The following is a 12,314-nucleotide window of genomic DNA, read 5'->3' as shown; positions in this document are numbered from 1 at the left end:
CACCTTTGGAGGAAGTGGACCAGGTAGAAGCCCTTGCTCCTGGGAGGGTGGAGGGCAAGGCCCAAGCAGGAAGTGACTGGTGCCGAGGGACGCCTGGGACCTGCCTCGTTTGTTCTCCCCAGTAACGTCCAGGGAGCTTCAGTCTCTGCTCTCCTCGCCCTCCAAACCGATTCTGACTGCAGGGCTGAGAAACACGTGCCAGTGTGTGTGAGCAGTTGCCCCTGAAATGGTGACCACTGGAGGGTTTGTTGAGAACATCCAGACTCTGAGAGCGACGGCCAGGAAGCAGAGCTGCAGCAGCGGACACTATCAGTGAACGTGGTGACACTGCCCATGGTGATAGAGCTCATGGTGACACTGCTCATGGTGACAGTGGTCATGGTGACAGTGCCCACAGTGACAGTGCCCATGGTGACAATGCTCACAGTGACAGTGCCCATGGTGATAGTGCTCACGGTGACAGTGCCCATGGTGACAGTGATCACGGTGATAGTGCTCATGGTGACGGTGCTCACAGTGACAGTGTCCATGGTAACAGTGCTCATGAGAGCAGTGTCCATGGTGGCAGTGCCCATGGTGACAATGCTCATGGTGACAGTGCTCATGGTTGCAGTGTCCATTGTGGCAGTTCCCATCGTGAAAGTTCTCATGGTGACAGTGCCCATGGTGACAGTGCTCATGGTGACAGTGCCCATGGTGACAGTGCCCATGGTGACAGTGCTCATGGTGAGAGTTCCCATGGTGACAGTGCTCATGTTAACAGTGCCCATGGTTACAGTGTCCATGATGACAGTTCCCATGGTGATAGTGCTCATGATGACTGTGCTCATGGTTGCAGTGTCCATGATGACATTGCTCATGGTGGCAGTGTCCATGGTGGCAGTGCTCACGGTGACAGTGCCCATGGTGATAGTGCTCACGGAGAAGTGCTCATGGTGACAGTGCTTATGGTGATAGTGTCCGCAGTAGCAGTGTCCATGATGGTACTTCCCATGGTAACAGTGCTCATGGTGACAGTGCCCATGGTTGCAGTGCCCACGGTGACAGTGCCCGTGGTGACAGTTCCCATGGTGACAGCGCCCATGGTGAGAGTGCTCACGGTAACAATGCTCATGGTGATAGTGATCATGGGGACAGTGCCCATGGTGACAATGCTCATGGTGGCAGTGTCCACAGTGGAAGTGTCTATGGTGGCAGTTCCCACAGTGACAGTGCTCATGGTGACAGTGCTCATGGTGGCAGTGCCCATGGTGACTGTGCCCATGTTGGCAGTGTCCATGGTGACAGTGTCCATGGTGACAGTGCCCATGGTGGGAGTGCCCATGGTGACATTGCCCATGGTGACAGTGTGCATGGTGACAGTGCCCATGGTGACAGTGCTCATGGTGACAGTTCCCATGGTGACAGTGCCTATTGGGACATTTCCCATGGTGACAGTGCTCATGGTTAGAGTTCCCATGGTGACAGTGCTCATCTTGACAGTGCCCATGGTGACCGTTCCCATGGTGACATTTCCCATGGTGATAGTGCTCAAGGTGACAGTGCCCATGGTAATAGTGCTCACGGTGACAGTGCTCATGGTGACAGTGCCCACGGTGACAGTGCTCATGGTGACAGTGCTCATGGTGATAGTGCTCACGGTGACAGTGCCCATGGTGACAGTGCCCATGTTGAAAGACCCCATGGTGACAGTTCCCATTGTGACAGTGCCCATGGTGACAGTGTCCATGTGACATTTCCCATGGTGACATTGCTCATGGTGAGAGTTCCCATGGTGATAGTACTCATGGTGACAGTGTTCATGGTGACAGTGCACACAGTGACAGTGCCCACGGTGACAGTGCTCACGGTGATAGTGGTCATGGTAATAGTGTCCATGGTAATAGTGCTCACGGTGACAGTGCCCATGGTGATATTGCTCACGGTGACACTGCCCATGGTGATAGTGCTCACAGTTATAGTGCTCATGGTGACAGTTCCCATGGAACAGAGCTCATGATGACAGTGTCCATGGTGACAGTGCACATGGTGACAGTGCTCATGGTGACACTGCCCATGGTGACTGTGCTCATGCTGGTGGTGTACATGGTTGGAGTTCCCATGGTGAAATTCCTCATGGTGGCACTGCCCATGATGATAGTGCTCATTGTGACAGTGTCCATGGTGACATTTCCCATGGTGACTGTGCTCATGGTGAGATTTCCCATGGTGACAGTGCTCATGTTGACAGTGCACACGGTGACAGTGCCCACGGTGACAGTGCTCATGGTGATAGTGCCCATGGTAATAGTGCTCACAGTGACAGTGCCCAAGGTGATATTGCTCACGGTGACACTGCCCATGGTGATAGTGCTCATGGTTACAGTTCCCATGGTGATAGTGCCCATGCTGACAGTGCTCATGGTGATAGTGCTCACGGTGACAGTGCCCTTGGTGATAGTGCTCATGGCGACACTGCCCATGGTGACAGTGCTCATGGTGACACTGCCCATGGAGACAGTGCCCATGGTGACACTGCCCATGGTGACTGTGCTCATGCTGGCGGTGTACATGGTTGGAGTTCCCATGGAGAAATTCCTCATGGTGGCACTGCCCATGATGATAGTGCTCATGGTGATACTGCCCATGGTGACAGTGCCCATGGTGACAGTGCCCATGGTGATATTTCCCATGGTGACAGTGCTCATGGTGAGAGTTCCCATGGTGACAGTTCTCATGTTGACAGTTCCCATGGTGACAGTGCCCATGGTGACAGCGCCCATGGTGACACTGCTCATGGTGATACTGCCCATGGTGACAGTGCCCATGGTGACAGTGCCCATGGTGATATTGCTCACAGTGACACTGCCCATGTTGAAAGTGCCCATGGTGACAGTGCTCAAGGTGACACTGCTTATGGTGACTGTGCTCATGCTGGCGGTGTACATGGTTGGAGTTCCCATGGTGAAATTCCTCATGGTGGCACTGCCTATGATGATAGTGCTCATGGTGACATTTCCCATGATGACAGTGCTCATGGTGAGAGTTCCCATGGTGACAGGGCTCATGTTGACAGTGCCCATGGTGCCCGTTCCCATGGTGACAGTTCCCATGGTGATAGTGCTCATGGTGAGAGTGCTCATGGTGACAGTGGACACGGTGACAGTGCCCACGGTGACAGTGCTCACGGTGATAGTGCTCATGGTGATAGTGCCCATGGTAATAGTGCTCACGGTGACAGTGCCCATGGTGATATTGCTCACGGTGACACTGCCCATGGTGATAGTGCTCACGGTGATAGTGCTCATGGTGACAGTTCCCATGGTGACAGTTCTCATGGTGACAGCTCCCATGGTGACAGTGCCCATGGTGACACTGCCCATGGTGACAGTGCTCATGGTGATATTGCTCACGGTGACACTGCCCATGGTGATAGTGCTCACGGTGATAGTACTCATGGTGATAGTGCCCATGGTGACAGTGTCCATGGTGACAGTGCCCATGGTGAGAGTGCCCATTGTGACTGTGCCCATGGTGACACTGTCGATGGTGACAGTGCCCAGGGTGACAGTGCTCATGGTGATAGTGCTCATGGGGACAGTGCTCATGGTCACAGTGCCCACGGTTTCAGTGCCCACAGTGACAGTGCTCATGGTGACAGTGTCCATGGTGATAGTGCTCTCGGTGACAGTGCCCTTGGTGATAGTGCTCATGGTGATAGTGCTCATGGGGACAGTGCCCATGGTGACAGTGCTCATGGTGGCAGCATCCATGGTGACAATGCTCATGGTGACAGTGCTCATGGTGGCAGTGCTCAGGGTGACAATGCTCACGGTGATAGTTCTCACGGTGGCAGTGCTCATGGTGGCCATGCTCATGGTGGCAGTGTCCTTGGTGGCAGTGCCCATGGTGACATTTCCCATGGTGGCTGTGTCCATGGTGGCAGTGCCCATGGTGACATTTCCCATCGTGGCAGTGTTCATGGTGACAGTGCTCACTGTGGCAGTGCTCATGGTGACAGTGCGCATGGTGACTGTGCTCATGGTGACAGTGCTCATGGTGACAGTGCCCATGGTGACAGTGCTCATGTTGACAGTGCCCATGGTGACAGTGCACACGGTGACAGTGCCCATGGTGACAGTGCTCATGGTGACAGTTTCCATGGTGACAGTGCTCATGGTGACAGTTCCCATGGTGATGTTGCTCACGGTGACACTGCCCATGGTAATAGTGCTCACGGTGATAGTGCTCATGGTGACAGTTTCCATGGTGACAGTGCCCATGGTGACAGTGCTCATGGTGACAGTACCCATGGTGACAGTGCTCATGGTGACACTGCCCCTGGTGATATTGCTCACGGTGACACTGCCCATGGTGATAGTGCTCATGGTGACAGTGCTCACGGTGATAGTTTTCATGGTGATAGTGCCCATGGTGAAAGTGCCCATGGTGACAGTTCCCATGGTGACAGTGCTCATGGTGGCAGTTCGCATGATGACAGTGCCCATGTTGAAAGTGCCCATGGTGACAGTGCTCATGGTGACACTGCCCATGGTGACTGTGCTCATGCTGGCGGTGTTCATGGTTGGAGTTCCCATGGTGAAATTCCTCATGGTGGCACTGCCCATGATGATAGTGCTCATTGTGACAGTGTCCATGGTGACATTTCCCATGGTGACTGTGCTCATGGTGAGATTTCCCATGGTGACAGTGCTCATGTTGACAGTGCACACGGTGAGAGTGCCCACGGTGACAATGCTCATGGTGATAGTGCTCACGGTGACATTGCCCATGGTGATAGTGCTCACAGTGATAGTGCTCATGGTTACAGTTCCCATGGTGAGAGTTCCCATGGTGACAGTGCTCATGGTGACAGTGCTCACGGTGATAGTGCTCACGGTGACAGTGCTCTTGGTGATAGTGCTCATGACGACACTGCCCATGCTGACAGTGCTCATGGTGACATTTCCCATGGTGGCAGTGCTCATGGTGACAGTGCTCACTGTGGCAGTGCTCATGGTGACAGTGCTCATGGTGACAGTGCCCATCGTGATATTGCTCAGGGTGACACTGCCCATGGTAATAGTGCTCACAGTGATAGTGCTCATGGTGACAGTTCCCATGGTGACAGTGCCCATGGTGACAGTGCTCATGGTGACAGTGCCCACAGTGACAGTGCTCATGGTGACAGTGCTCACGGTGATACTGCTCACCGTGATAGTGCTCACGGTGACAGTGCCCTTGGTGATAGTGTCCATGGTGACATTTCCCATGGTGACAGTGCTCATGGTGAGAGTTCCCATGGTGACAGTGCTCATCTTGAAAGTGCCCATGGTGACCGTTCCCATGGTGACAGTTCCCATGGTGATAGTGCTCATGGTGACAGTGCTCATGGTAACAGTGCACACGGTGACAGTGCCCATGCTGATATTGCTCACGGTGACACTGCCCATGGTGATAGCGCTCATGGTGACAGTTCCCATGGTGACAGTGCCCACGGTTACAGTGCTCATGGTGACAGTGCTCACGGTGATACTGCTCACGGTGATAGTGCTCACGGTGACAGTGCCCTTGGTGATAGTGCCCATGGTGACATTTCCCATGGTGACAGTGCTCATGGTGAGAGTTCCCATGGTGACAGTGCTCATGTTGACAGTGCCCATGGTGACATTTCCCATGGTGACAGTGCTCATGGTGAGAGTTCCCATGGTGACAGTGCTCATCTTGAAAGTGCCCATGGTGACCGTTCCCATGGTGACAGTTCCCATGGTGATAGTGCTCATGGTGACAGTGCTCACAGTGATAGTGCTCATGGTGATAGCACCCATGGTAATAGTGCTCACGGTGACGGTGCCCATGGTGATATTGCTCACGGTGACACTGCCCATGGTGATAGTGCTCACGGTGATAGTGCTCATGGTGACAGTTCCCATGGTGACAGTGCCCATGGTGACAGTGCTCATGGTGACAGTGCCCACGGTGATAGTGCTCATGGTGACAGTTCCCACGGTGACAGTGCCCATGGTGACAGTTCCCATGGTGACAGTGCCCACGGTGTCAGTGCTCACGGTGACAGTGCCCACGGTGACAGTGCTCACGGTGACAGTGCTCACGGTGATAGCGCTCACGGTGATAGTGCTCACGGTGACAGTGCCCTTGGTGATAGTGCTCATGGTGACACTGCCTATGGTGACAGTGACCATGGTGACAATGCTCATGGTGACATTTCCCATGGTGACAGTGCCCATGGTGACATTTCCCATGGTGACAGTGCTCACGGTGAGAGTTCCCATGGTGACAGTGCTCACGTTGACAGTGCCCATGGTGACAGTGTCCATGGTGACACTGTTCCTGGTGACAGTGCCCATGGTGACAGTGCTCACGGTGATAGTGCTCATGGTGATATAGCTCACGGTGACACTGCCCATAGTGATAGTTCTCACGGTGATAGTGCTCATGGTGACAGTTCCCATGGTGACAGTGCCCATGGTGAAAGTGCTCATGGTGATAGTGCTCACGGTGACAGTGACCTTGGTGATAGTGCTCATGGTGATATGGCTCATGGTGACACTGCCCATGGTGATATTGCTCACGGTGACACTGCCCATGGTGATAGTGCTCACGGTGATAGTGCTCATGGTGACAGTTCCCATGGTGACAGTGTTCATGGTGACAGTGCCCACGGTGACAGTGCTCATGGTGACAGTGCTCACGGTGATAGTGCTCACGGTGATAGTGCTCACGGTGACAGTGCCCTTGGTGATAGTGCTCATGGTGACAGTGTCCATGGCGACAGTGCCCATGGTGAGAGTGCCCATGATTACTGTGCCCATGGTGACAGTGTCCATGGTGACAGTGCCCATGGTGACAGTGCTCATGGTGACAGTTCCCATGGTGACAGTGTCCATGGTGACAGTGCCCATGGTGACAGTACCCATGGTGACAGTGTTCATGGTGACACTGTCCCTGGTGACAGTGCTCATGGTGACAGTTCCCATGGTGACAGTGCTCACTGTGGCAGTGTCCATGGTGACTGTGCCCATGGTGACAGTACCCATAGTGACAGTGCCCACGATGGCAGTGCCAATGGTTACAGTGCTCATGGTGGCAGTGTCCATGGTTGCAGTTCCCAAGATGACAGTGCTCATGGTGACAGTTCCCATGGTAACAGAGCTCATGATGACAGTGTCCATGGTGACAGTGCCCATGGTGACAGTGTTCATGGTGACATTTCCCATGGTGACAGTGCTCATGGTGAGAGTTCCCATGGTGACAGTGCTCATGTTGACTGTGCCCATGGTGACACTGTCCATGGTGACAGTGCCCATGGTGACAATTCCCATGGTGACAGTGCCCATGGTGACAGCGCCCATGGTGACATTTCCCATGGTGACAGTGCTCATGGTGAGAGTTCCCATGGTGACAGTGCTCATGTTGACTGTGCCCATGGTGACAGTGTCCATGGTGACAGTGCCCATGGTGACAGTGCCCATGGTGACAATTCCCATGGTGACAGTGTTCACGGTGACAGTGCTCACTGTGGCAGTGCCCATTGTGACAGTGCCCATGGTGACAGTGCCCATGGTGAGAGTTCCCATGGTGACAAGTGCTCATGGTGACACTGCTCATGGTGACAGTGCCCATGGTGACATTTCCCATGGTGACAGTGCTCATGGTGAGAGTTCCCATGGTGACAGTGCTCATGTTGACTGTGCCCATGGTGACAGTGTCCATGGTGACAGTGCCCATGGTGACAGTGCCCATGGTGACAATTCCCATGGTGACAGTGTTCACGGTGACAGTGCTCACTGTGGCAGTGCCCATTGTGACAGTGCCCATGGTGACAGTGCCCATGGTGAGAGTTCCCATGGTGACAGTGCTCATGTTGACAGTGCCCATGGTGACAGTGCTCATTGTGACAGTGCCCATGGTGACCGTTCCCATGGTGACAGTTCCCATGGTGATAGTGCTCATGGTGACAGTTCCCATGGTAACAGAGCTCATGATGACAGTGTCCATGGTGATATTGCCCATGGTGACAGTGCTCATGGTGACACTGCCCATGGTGACTCTGCTCATGCTGGCGGTGTACATGGTTGGAGTTCCCATGGTGAAATTCCTCATGGTGGCACTGCCCATGATGATAGTCCTCATGGTGACAGTGTCCATGGTGAGAGTTCCCATGGTGACAGTGCTCATGTTGACTGTGCCCATGGTGACAGTGTCCATGGTGACAGTGCCCATGGTGACAGTGCCCATGGTGACAATTCCCATGGTGACAGTGCTCACGGTGACAGTGCTCACTGTGCCAGTGCCCATTGTGACAGTGCCCATGGTGACAGTGCCCATGGTGAGAGTTCCCATGGTGACAGTTCCCATGGTGATAGTGCCCATGGTGACCGTTCCCATGGTGACAGTTCCCATGGTGATAGTGCTCATGGTGACAGTTCCCATGGTAACAGAGCTCATGATGACAGTGCCCATGTTGAAAGTGCCCATGGTGACAGTGCTCATGGTGACACTGCCCATGGTGACTCTGCTCATGCTGGCGGTGTACATGGTTGGAGTTCCCATGGTGAAATTCCTCATGGTGGCACTGCCCATGATGATAGTGCTCATGGTGACAGTTTCCATGGTGACAGTGCCCATTGTGACAGTGTTCATGGTGACACTGCCCATGGTGACAGTTCCCATGGTGACAGTGCCAATGGTGAGAGTTCCCATGGTGACAGTGCTCATCTTGACAGTGCCCATGGTGACAGTGCTCATCTTGACAGTGCCCATGGTGACCGTTCCCATGGTGACAGTTCCCATGGTGATAGTGCTCATGGTGACAGTGCTCATGGTGAGAGTGCCCACGGTGACAGTGCTCACGGTGATAGTGCTCATGGTGATAGTGCCCATGGTAATAGTGCTCATGGTGATAGTGCTCACGGTGACACTGCCCATGGTGATAGTGCTCACAGTGATAGTGCTCATGGTGACAGTTCCCATGGTGACAGTGTCCATGGTGACAGTGCCCATGGTGACAGTGCCCATGGTGACAATTCCCATGGTGACAGTGTTCACGGTGACAGTGCTCACTGTGGCAGTGCCCATTGTGACAGTGCCCATGGTGACAGTGCCCATGGTGAGAGTTCCCATGGTGACAGTGCTCATGTTGACAGTGCCCATGGTGACAGTGCTCATCGTGACAGTGCCCATGGTGACCGTTCCCATGGTGACAGTTCCCATGGTGATAGTGCTCACGGTGACAGTGCCCTTGGTGATAGTGCTCATATTGATAGTGCTCATGGTGACAGTTCGCATGGTGACAGTGTTCATGGTGACAGTGCCCATGGTGACAATGCTCATCTTGACAGTGCCCATGGTGACCGTTCCCATGGTGACAGTTCCCATGGTGATAGTGCTCATGGTGACAGTGCTCATGGTGACAGTGCACACGGTTACAGTGCCCACGGTGACAGTGCTCACGGTGATAGTGCCCATGGTAATAGTGCTCACGGTGATAGTGCCCACGGTGACAGTTCCCATGGTGACAGTGCCCATGGTGACCGTGCTCATGGTGACAGTGCCCACGGTGACAGTGCTCATGGTTACAGTGCTCATGGTGATAGTGCTCACGGTGATATTGCTCACGGTGACACTGCCCATGGTGATAGTGCTCACGGTGATAGTGCCCACGGTGACAGTGCCCATGGTGACAGTGCCCATGGTGACTGTGCTCATGGTGACAGTGCCCACGGTGACAGTGCTCATGGTTACAGTGCTCATGGGGGCAGTGCCCGTGATGGCTCCTGCAGTGTCCCCAGTGCAAACAGCGGTCCTGGCTCAGGCATGGCACGCTCCAGGTCAAACCCTTGCCACCAGGGGAAATGGTAACGAAACTCCCCTTGCTGGGAGCACCCACTGTGGATGGGGCTGCTTCCTGAACGTTATCTCCTCATAGCCATGAATTCATTGATGGGTTCTTCTACTTGCTCATTTATTTAGTAACTCGTTCACTGAATACATTCTTATGGAGTGGTTACTTTGTGTGTGAGATGCTGCTGTAGGCGTTCCATCTGCCCCCTCTGTGCACCGTGCCAAACAAACAAGGCTTCCTCTCTCACGGGGCTTCTCTTCCAGAGTAGAGAGACAGTGTGCGAGAAACGAGGAGAATTTATAGCACAGCAGTAGTGGTAAGTGTCATGAGCAAAACCAAGCAAGGAGAGGCAGTGGGAAATGCAGGGTGTGGGACCTTTTAGGTGGGGCGGCCAGGTTGCGAATTTTGAGAAGAGATGGGAAGGGATGCAGGAGGACCCGGTGGGGTCTCCGGGGTTGGGGGGGGAGAGCAGGGCAGGCAGAGTGAGCAGGAGTGGGGCAAAGGGCCTGAGAGGCATGTGCTCTCCATGGAAGCCGCGCCTGCAGCGGATGAAGGAGGCGCTGGGGTCCAAGGGCTAAGGGGGCGGGGGGGGTCGTTGTGAGAGTGTGGGCTCACCCTGCGTGGGACGGGGGCTCACTGGACATCTCGCCAGGGTCGCTTTCCGTGGCGCTGACATCGTGCGGCGGGTGGAAGAGGGCAGGGGCAGGGAACCTGCCTACTGAGCCCTCGCAGGGACCAGGGTGAGGGCCAGGCTTCAGGATGACGGTCGTGGTGCTCACGGGAAGTGCTCCAGTGCCACCTTCGTCTTGAAGGTGGAGCCAAGAGTGTTTGCCACTGGACCAGATGGAGGACGGACAGGAAGACAGGGGTGGAGAGAGATTCCAGAGCTTCTGTCCGAGCGGCTGGGAGCCTCGCACTGTCCTTCTCCGAGAGGCAGGGCTGCCAGGGAGGGATGGTCAGGAAGTCAGTTTGGGTCGTGTGAAGTGTGAGGAGGCCTGGAGCCATCCGAGGGCAGAGGTGGGGCGGGCAGCTTGATCAGTGGGTCAGATTTGGAGGTCAGGGAGGAGGTCTGGCGGGAGGTAATACCTGGGGGTCAGCAGCAGAGAGACGGTGTCGGAAACCACAGTCCTGCAAGAGGTCATCTGGACAGCAAAGAGAAAGGCCAGGGTCTGAGCCGTGGGCTTGGCAGCACTTGGGGTTTGGGGAGAGGAGGCTGAACCAGCAAAACAGTCTGAGAAGGGATGGCAGGACAACTCAGAGGACAGCAGGCCCGTGACGTCATGGAAGCTGAGAGAAGGCAGCATCCACCCCACCTGCTGCAGAGCCCCCAAGAGAAGGGAGGCTGGGGGGTGGCCGAGAGGCTGAGCAGTGTTCTCAGTGCTGAGGACAGAGGCCTGGCCGGGAGAGTTTGAGACGGAGTGGAAGGAGAGACATGGGGGACGGGGTGTGTTGATGCCTCTTTTTTTTTTTTTAAGGTTTATTTTTATTATTTATTTAGTTAGTTAGTTTATTTTTGTCTGCGTCGGGTCTTGGTTGCGGCGTGCGGGATCTTTCGCTGAGGCATGAGGGCTCTTCGTTGCAGCGCGTGGGCTCTTCTCTAGTTGTGACGTGCGGGTTTTTCTCTTCTCTAGTTGTGGCGCGCAGGTTCCAGAGCGCATGGGCTCTGTCGTTTGCGGCACGTGGGCTCTCTAGTTGAGGCGTGCGAGCTCAGTAGTTGTGGCGCGTGGGCTTAGTTGCCCCGCGGCATGTGGGATCATAGTTCTCTGACCAGGGATCAAACCCACGTCCCCTGCATTGTAGGGTGGATTCTTTACCACTGGACCCCCAGAGAAGTCCCAATGCCTCTTTTAAGTAGCTCTGCTGGGAAAGGAAGGGGCGAGATGGGTCAGGAGTGGGTTCCTTTGCAGGGACGCCCTGAAAAGGACGCCCTACTCATCAATGAGGAAAAACTCCACAGATGGGCATCTGGACCAAGATCTCAGGCCAGCAAGAGGGGAGGCGGGACCTCAATTCAGATCTGTCCAGCTCCACATTGTTCTCTCTACGGTATCTTGGTGGATTTCTTTAGAAATCTTCTTATAACCCTGTGACCCAGAAATTCTACTCCTAGGAACCTAATCAAGAGACATGTATCGTTAGGCACACCAAGAAATATCAAAAAGTTACAGTATTTGTAAAAGCACTAAACTGGAAAAAACACAAACTTCCATCAGTAGTAAAATGGATAAAGAAATTGTGATACATTCTTATATTGAGAAGGAACTAATTATTGCTACTCACAACAACAGGGATTATAGCCCACAAATTATAAGGTTGAGTTAAAAAACTAGACACAAACAGTACACACCATATTTTTCAATTTATACACAAGTTGAAAAACAGCCAAAATAAACCAGTGGCGACAGAAGCCAGAAGGATGGTCCCTTTGGGTAGCGGCGGTGACTCTGAGAGTGAGGGGAGGGGCTGGGGC

At 54.1% G+C, this 12,314-nt stretch overlaps 2 protein-coding genes across 2 annotated transcripts; one reads left to right on the top strand and one right to left on the bottom strand.

The window, feature by feature from the left end:
• Window positions 1–1,964: 1,964 nt before the first annotated feature.
• On the bottom strand, window positions 1,965–7,577 carry LOC137767146 (mucin-22-like). The gene is made up of 2 exons (XM_068547881.1): window positions 4,109–7,577; window positions 1,965–4,012 (listed from the first exon to the last, which is right to left on the bottom strand). The coding sequence occupies exons 1-2, from the start codon at window positions 7,575–7,577 to the stop codon at window positions 1,965–1,967; spliced, it is 5,517 nt and encodes a 1,838-aa protein (XP_068403982.1).
• A 14-nt stretch (window positions 7,578–7,591) lies between these two features.
• Window positions 7,592–10,422, top strand: LOC137767144 (uncharacterized PPE family protein PPE24-like). The gene is made up of 2 exons (XM_068547880.1): window positions 7,592–9,814; window positions 10,378–10,422. The coding sequence occupies exons 1-2, from the start codon at window positions 7,592–7,594 to the stop codon at window positions 10,420–10,422; spliced, it is 2,268 nt and encodes a 755-aa protein (XP_068403981.1).
• The last annotated feature ends 1,892 nt before the right edge of the window (window positions 10,423–12,314 follow it).

Source organism: Eschrichtius robustus, chromosome 7, assembly GCF_028021215.1.
Source record: "Eschrichtius robustus isolate mEscRob2 chromosome 7, mEscRob2.pri, whole genome shotgun sequence".
Classification (NCBI taxonomy): domain Eukaryota; kingdom Metazoa; phylum Chordata; class Mammalia; order Artiodactyla; family Eschrichtiidae; genus Eschrichtius; species Eschrichtius robustus.
Note: the sequence above shows the minus strand (reverse complement) of the source record. Positions and strands in the feature narration are given on the sequence as shown.

What these genes read in the sequence shown, in the direction of transcription:
- LOC137767144 (XM_068547880.1), top strand. Translation starts at nt 7,592, where the DNA reads ATGGTGACACTGCTCATGGTGACAGTGCCCATGGTGACATTTCCCATG. An exon ending in AAACAGCGGTCCTGGCTCAG is followed by an intron (nt 9,815 to 10,377) that starts GCATGGCACGCT and finishes TCTCCATGGAAG; the next exon opens with CCGCGCCTGCAGCGGATGAA.
- LOC137767146 (XM_068547881.1), bottom strand. Translation starts at nt 7,577, where the DNA reads ATGGGAACTCTCACCATGGGCACTGTCACCATGGGCACTGTCACAATG. An exon ending in CATGAGCACTGTCACCATGG is followed by an intron (nt 4,013 to 4,108) that starts GCACTGTCACCG and finishes CCATGAGCACAG; the next exon opens with TCACCATGCGCACTGTCACC.